The sequence below is a fragment of the Protopterus annectens genome, chromosome 8.part0, assembly GCF_019279795.1.
Source record: "Protopterus annectens isolate FY-2018-M chromosome 8.part0, PAN1.0, whole genome shotgun sequence".
In the NCBI taxonomy this organism is placed as follows: Eukaryota; Metazoa; Chordata; order Ceratodontiformes; family Protopteridae; genus Protopterus; species Protopterus annectens.
In genome coordinates, this window is record NC_056741.1 from 1,642,918,702 (window position 1) to 1,642,925,624 (window position 6,923).

A 6,923-nucleotide genomic window follows, 5' to 3' on the forward strand; every position below is an offset into this window, starting at 1 on the left:
GTCACTGTCCACTAATACAAGGCAAGAGGTTAAAAAGTGTGAGATGTCAAACACAGGTTCAACCCAAATGTCACAGTTACATGAATAAAGATCATTACAACTTGATATACTTTAAGATATTCTACGAACACAACATTGGCTAACAAAGACTCTGAAGCAAAACTCTGGTTTATTTTATGTGAAAGTAACTTACATTGGAAAAATACATCCCTGACAAATAGGACATGTGACTGTTATTCCTCTTCCTAGCTCATACACAATATGACAGACTATTAATTAGTACTTCACAGACCCCTTTTAAGGCTAACATTGAGATTTGCAGCCAAACATAAGGAATTTGGGCAGGTTGGAAATCTGATTGCGATAATATGTAAGTACTGAATTACCCAATCTAAGGATGGAAACTATGTCTGTGACATAAACAAAATATGTTGGAGGGAGATGTATGTGTCTCAGAGATAACCCCTTCTCTGGAACAGACTCCCCATTCATATGAAACATAGCTTTTCCCTAAGCCTATTCAAATGTAATTTGAACAAATAGATGGGAAATCACAATTTCACCCCTGGTTTGTCAGCTGTGGCCCTTATTGTCAAGGATGTTCCTACATGTGCTAAGACACAAGCATATATCGGTGCCATTCCAGCCTGTGGGCATTGATAATTGGGAAAACTGGGACATGAATGGCTAGGCTTAAAAAAGCTCTAGAGCCATTACCCTAGTAACCTCCTATGATTCTATGATATTTCAGAGATACACAGTTAAGGCTCCTATACATAACACATGCAGAAAGTTATAATTCAAAGTGGAAAGGGAGGATGAGAAAACAGCAGGAACTCAAGAAACAAAGACAGACTGGGTTTTGGATGCAGATCCTTAAGGAGAATTACAATAACCATACAGAATATTATATTCATAAAGCTGCAGAAAGTATTCTAAGAACTAAGCCAATAGGGAATGGAGAAATGAGATTCTGCTGATAAGGATTCTGCAATTAGGGACACAGACAATAGGCAATAGGGGGTTGGAATTTACTGGAGAAAACTAGTAAAAGAACCAAGTTATTGGGAGCAAATAGGAAAGATAATAGAATTTGAAGAAGCCAAGAATTTATTTGGATTGCAGGCTAGAGATTGCTTTCCCTAACAAGGATTGTTTTCAGCACCACAACCCCAACTGTTCCGATGTTTTCCTTACATTTTTGATCGTTCCTCCTAAAATGTGTGGTTCTCTGGCAAATCACTGAAGACTGAAGTCACTAAATGGCATACATTTTAAACTTCATATTCTGTAGAAACTGCATGCCAACATAAATTATTATTCTAGCACGTTTCTAAGTTTATAAGAGCAATATTTCATATATGTCCCTATTTTTGGGGCCTTTGTACCCCATTACTTTAGGTTTCGTCGAGATCTGTAGCACTAAGAAGTTGAGATGTATTCTCAGCAGCACAATAACCTAGATTGCAGATTGTTGTCTCTCCGAGCTCTCATTACTTTAGGATTCATTCAAATTTGTTGCGCTAAGAAGTTAAGAAAGTTTTCTTAGCAGCACAATAATTTAGTTTGTAGCTTGTTGTCTCACTTAGTTTTCAGCACTTACCTTTGGGTGAAGCCAGATCAGCTAAACCAGTTAAATTGCATAACACAGTTTACCAAGGACAGTGAAATGTTAAAGTAACGAACTACAAGTTCCAGAATTCCTGGCGGTTGCTACTGCGAAACCTCAACCGAAAGGCATAGTTCATTGGATAAAAAGGAGGAGTTCCACTGTCGTACGTAATCAGGCAGCAAGTGACCTGGGTTTCTCTTGTATTCGTTACTTATTTACTGCAAAAATATACAATGGCTTGTGCTGGTATATTATTTCACTCATCTCGATTGATTATTAGTCGTGGATTACAGAAAGTTCATCACAGACTTCAGGGGCGCCGAATGATTTCCTGCATTGACCGTAAGTTTTGAATGAAGTGAACCTGAGCTGTACATTTGTCTTTTTTGTAAATAACCCTTTTGTAGCACTAAGGTGATAGATAGGGTTACCACCTGCCCCACTTTACGAGGGACAGTCCCTCTTTGGGTAGTTGTGTCCTGACAAAAAAATATTAAAAATGGCAAATGTCCTGAGATTGTAGGGCATAATTATGTCCTATATTGTATGTAATAGTTGCATAAAGCAGTTATTCTGTATCTAAAATACCTAAATGTTATAAGAACAGAATAAGCAACTAAAATGCTACAAGAATAAGGTATTATTTAGGCAAAAAAGTTCAGTTCTGTCCTTTGTACTGACCATGGGTATGTGTCTGCCTGTAAAATCTGATGTTTGTCCCGAAAATGTCCCACTTTGGCCATTTGAAAAGGTGGCAACCCTAGTGATAGAGCGTTTGGTTTCACCAAAGTACCCGCTATGGCAAAAAAAAAATGTTCTTTAATCAAGGTTTGTCCTTATGAGGTCCTGCAACGTTTGCATGTCACACTCAGTAGTTTATCTGAAGCTCATTTTGTACACATTTCTTTTTATTTTGTTCATCAGAATGCAATATTCTGACCAAATGTTGACATTATTTATAACGAACTGTGTGTAAAGAGAACCTGCAATTCTAGTACTCGTGGAAATGTTTATCCTCTTTAGTACGTCTTGTTTGTAATGTGCCCTTGCATGTGAATATATTGTGTAAAAATGTTTGTTTTTACGTTGGAGTGTTACCTTGCGCTAAATAAAAATCGTAAATATTTTATTTTTGGTGCGGGACATGTTGTAAGCATTGCTATTTCGTTTTGCTTTAAGCAGCATTTTGGTTTAGGACAATCGTCATTGCAACAAACTGCAGAACATAATGTGTTTTAAGTAAACTAGAAAATGAAACGGACCAGTAATGATAGTATTAAAGAATAGTAGTAGGTATGGAGAAAAACTTTGTAGTGTGGCCTTCATATATACATAAACATAATGACGATAATAGCTTATAGTAAAGTGTTTTGAAAGGTCACGATTCATGGTACTGTTACCATAATGAGTGATGGTGCCATGTTAACATACGTCTCAACTATTCCTGATTTTTCGCTCAAAACTTTTCTCTGTCCGGCCTAATCCATTTTAAACCTGGTGATTTTGGGAGAAAAGGTAATGGATTGCACTTAATAAGTAATTACCACACTCAGACTTATGAACGACTTCTACTCAGAAAATGAATGTTAAGTCTTATTCTGCCATCTTTTCAAGATATATTTTAAAAAGTGTCCCTGATTGTCCCCGATTATTTTTCGGTTTCCCCATTTCTTGAGGTAAGAGGTTGAGAGCTTTGGGTGTAAAGCATATTCTTAAAAATGTTAACACTTGTGGTGCTGTTGCCCAGATGACTGCAAGCTAGGAACAATCGTCGAGTCCTCAATGACTTGTCCATCCAGCAGCAAGGTTTATCTCACATAAATAACTGGTGCCAAAATTGTCAACTAAAACTAAAAGCCAAAAAAAATGCATTACTACCACAAGGAAGTACTACAGTTGACCCATTTTGGGATTTGTGAACTTATATTGACAGTGACCTAACATTTGATCAACAGGAGTCTGTTGTTTTAAGAAAGTCCTTCATTTTTGCATAGCTTCTAAACAGAAGGATTGTCTAGATCTAGGGATGTCATTTCTCCCCTTTACTCAGCCCCATTAGGCCAATCATTGAATACAATCAATAAATATATGTATGTACAGTTGCATGCAACATCTGGAACACCCACAAAGATAACTTGCTAAAATGATACAAGGCCTAAAAGCCCTATCACTATACTCTGTATCCTGCAGACTTCCAGTGGGTGGCCACTGGCTTGGAAGACATCTACAACCCACTACTGATGGATTTACTGCACATCAGCAAGTGAAATAGCAGTCTAGGGATCTAAACCTCTTCTGCAACATCATCAGAAAGTTTTCGAGGAACAGGTATAGATAGCAGAAAATACTCCTGCAGTGGAACAAACTCCTCACTCACATTAAACAAAGTTAATTTCTGTCCGTATTCAAGCGCAGCTTAGATCTATGGTTGGGAAACAGAAAATTTACCCCTGGACTGCCCCCCCCCCCCCGTACTACTAATGGACAGAAGCAGCTCCTAAATGCTCTATCCCATGCATGGGTCCCCTCAAATTATCTGTGCTATGGTCCCAGTATTTCTCATTGGAGTTGTACATTATTAATGATGTGGTGGTTAAGCCCAATCTATAACGGAATGGAATAGGTTATTTCTAGCACTGAAAAGGAAATTGGCTAGACTTAAAATGGCCCACAAGGGCAGCTAGGCAAATATTTATCTATTAACCTGTTAATATTAAACTGTGTCCATCAGTAAGGTTTTAATTTGTTTTGTGGTTGCTTGCCTCCCAAAGTAATAGTTTTCATACTGTGAGTGGGGAGAATGACACTGGGAAGAGTCCATTTATAGAGTGTAGTTAATTGCAATTTTATTATTGAGCATAGAAAAGTACACATGGAAGTGTACATTGTCACAGTAAAATTAAACACATTGTACATGAATGCTATTTAAATTGAGTACTCTTAGGTAGAGCTAAAATGTAGTAAAAGGTAAAACCAACACCACAAACTGTAGAAAAACAAAAATTGCAGGACAAAGCACTTCAAAACTCAAGAATCTTCAGCTTTTCAGCCTTTTAATAGAAAAACAAAACAGTGCCACACTGAGGAAATGAAGTAAAGCACTTTTTTGCCTGTTGCAATGACCAAACTTCTTCAGACAAAAAACAGCAGGTACAAAAACAGGTTTATATCTTCACAAGAACACTCCTCCTTCCACTCCTTAATTAAACAATTAACCAATACAACACAAAGGCAATTAAGCATATACACGAATTGCAACTTGAAACACTAAAATAAAATTCATTTAGTTCTTGCTAGTAGTAAAAGCAACAGACATCTATAATCATAAATAACTGTAACATTTAAAATATAAAATAGAAATGACTACAAAAGTAAAACATCATACTAAATACTTTAAAAAGCAAATGTTGGAGGTGTTACAGGGAAGAAAGAGGTAATTGGGAGTGTATTTTTCTGGGAGTGCAGTGAGTTGGCGGACTTTAAGGATTCCCTGCGGGATGCTATCCGAGATGCTGTGTGGGCAACTTGGTGTGGTGGGGGGATACATTTCTGAGCTACGATACAGAATCTGAATTGGCTAGCTGTCTCTAATTATGGTGGCTGCCAAAAAAACAGCTACTAGAAAATAGAAATCAAAATCTAAACCAACTTTATTAGAAGTATTGAATAATAGTAACTTGAGATAAACTACATGGGGAAAAAATGGGAATTATGTAAACAATACATACAGGGGAGGGATGAGAGGGATGAGGTTTAAAAGAAGGCAGGACTTCAAGTAGCTAAGTACTGTGACTAAAATTAATTGAGTATAAAATATGTATAATACAACTAGGATTGTCGGCGTGTTTGTTTATAGGTTCATAGGTTTATACTAGGCTATCTGCCCTAAGGCATTTATAAGCCTAGCCCAAATTATTGTGGCTTACGCCACCCCTTATATGAAAAAATACTGTGCCCATTAGTTTGTTGTGCCTCTGTCCAGCAGTGACCCAGAGATGATTCCCGGGGTAAACCTACGATCTCCCATCCACAGGTCTAGATTTCTCTTGAACAGAGTCAGCGAGGTGCTCTGCCTCACATGGACCGGGATTTTATTCCACAGCATAGGGAGTCTCTGAGTGATAAATCTATCCCTCCAGCACGTCCTATTTATATCCGTGCTAAGGTTTAAGTCGCTTGCTCTAGTGGTTTTGGTGGATTTGGATTTTTGAGGTGGAGCATGTCCATTAATTCCGGGTTGGACATGGCCTTGTATGTCAGGCACATGTCACCTCTGAGCAGACGGTATGCGACTGAATAGAGCTGGAGTTTCTTCAATCTGGCAGCATATGACAGATTTTGGAGTCCCTTTATCCTTTTGGTGAGGAACTTTTGGGGTCTCTCCAATTGCTGCAGATGTCGGGTGAGATACATCCCGAATGGGGCATTGTACTCGATCATTGATCTGATAAGTGAAGAGTACAGGGAACAATGACCTCACTAGATCTGGATGTGAATCCTTCATGATCAGGTGGGCAATGTAGAAGGTCTTTCTAACCACTTTAGCAATGTGAGTGTCAAAAGAAAGGCCACTGTCAACCTGGGTCCCCAGGTCCCTGATAACCTCTTCTGTGCTTAGTGGATTGCCACCTATATGGTAGCTTGGGGTTACCTTGTTTTTCCCGAAGGGTATGACTATACATTTTGGCGTTTAACTTCAGGCCATGGCTCTGGCACCAGCTATCTGTTTCCGTGAGTCCCTTCTGAAGGATATCCGTGTCCGATGCACTTTCCACTATGGCGCCCAGTTTGCAGTCATCTGCAAACTTTGTCAGCCAAAGTCCTCCCATGTTGGCCTGTACTTCTGAGAAGTAGATGCCAAACAATAGGGGCCAAGGACCGAGCCCTGTGGGACACCACTTGTGACCGGCTTGGAGTCTGACACAGCGCCAGCAACTCTAACCCTGTGGGTTCTGTCCTTAAGCCAGTTTGCAACCCATCTTGTGACATATGGGTTTACATTTAAGCTGGTAAGTTTTTCTACAATACCGAGTGGGGTATTGTGTCAGCCTTTGCAAGGTCAAGGTAGGCTGTATGGACTGCCTTTCCTCATCAATGGCCTTGGTGACTATTTCAAGAAGTCGACCAAGTTCAAAAGGCATGATCTTCCCTTGACAAAGCCAAACTGGGTCGGGTCCAATGTCTGCAAGTCCCCTATATCTTTGTTTATGAGCTCCATTATGATCCTCTCCATAGCTTTGCAGACTAGACTTGTTAAGCTTATGGGGCGTAATTACCAGGGTCCGTGAGGCCACCTTTGTGGAGTGGGACC

At 39.2% G+C, this 6,923-nt stretch overlaps 1 protein-coding gene across 2 annotated transcripts in view; it reads left to right on the plus strand.

Moving 5' to 3' along the window:
• The first annotated feature begins 1,767 nt into the window (after positions 1-1,767).
• Positions 1,768-6,923, plus strand: part of ACAD8 (acyl-CoA dehydrogenase family member 8) — a 599,439-nt gene continuing 594,283 nt past the window's right edge. For both annotated transcript variants that reach the window (XM_044081167.1, XM_044081168.1), the window contains exon 1: positions 1,768-1,954. In XM_044081167.1, coding sequence (XP_043937102.1) covers positions 1,846-1,954 — 109 coding nt within the window. In that variant the 5' untranslated portion in view covers positions 1,768-1,845. The remainder of the gene's footprint in view (positions 1,955-6,923) is intronic.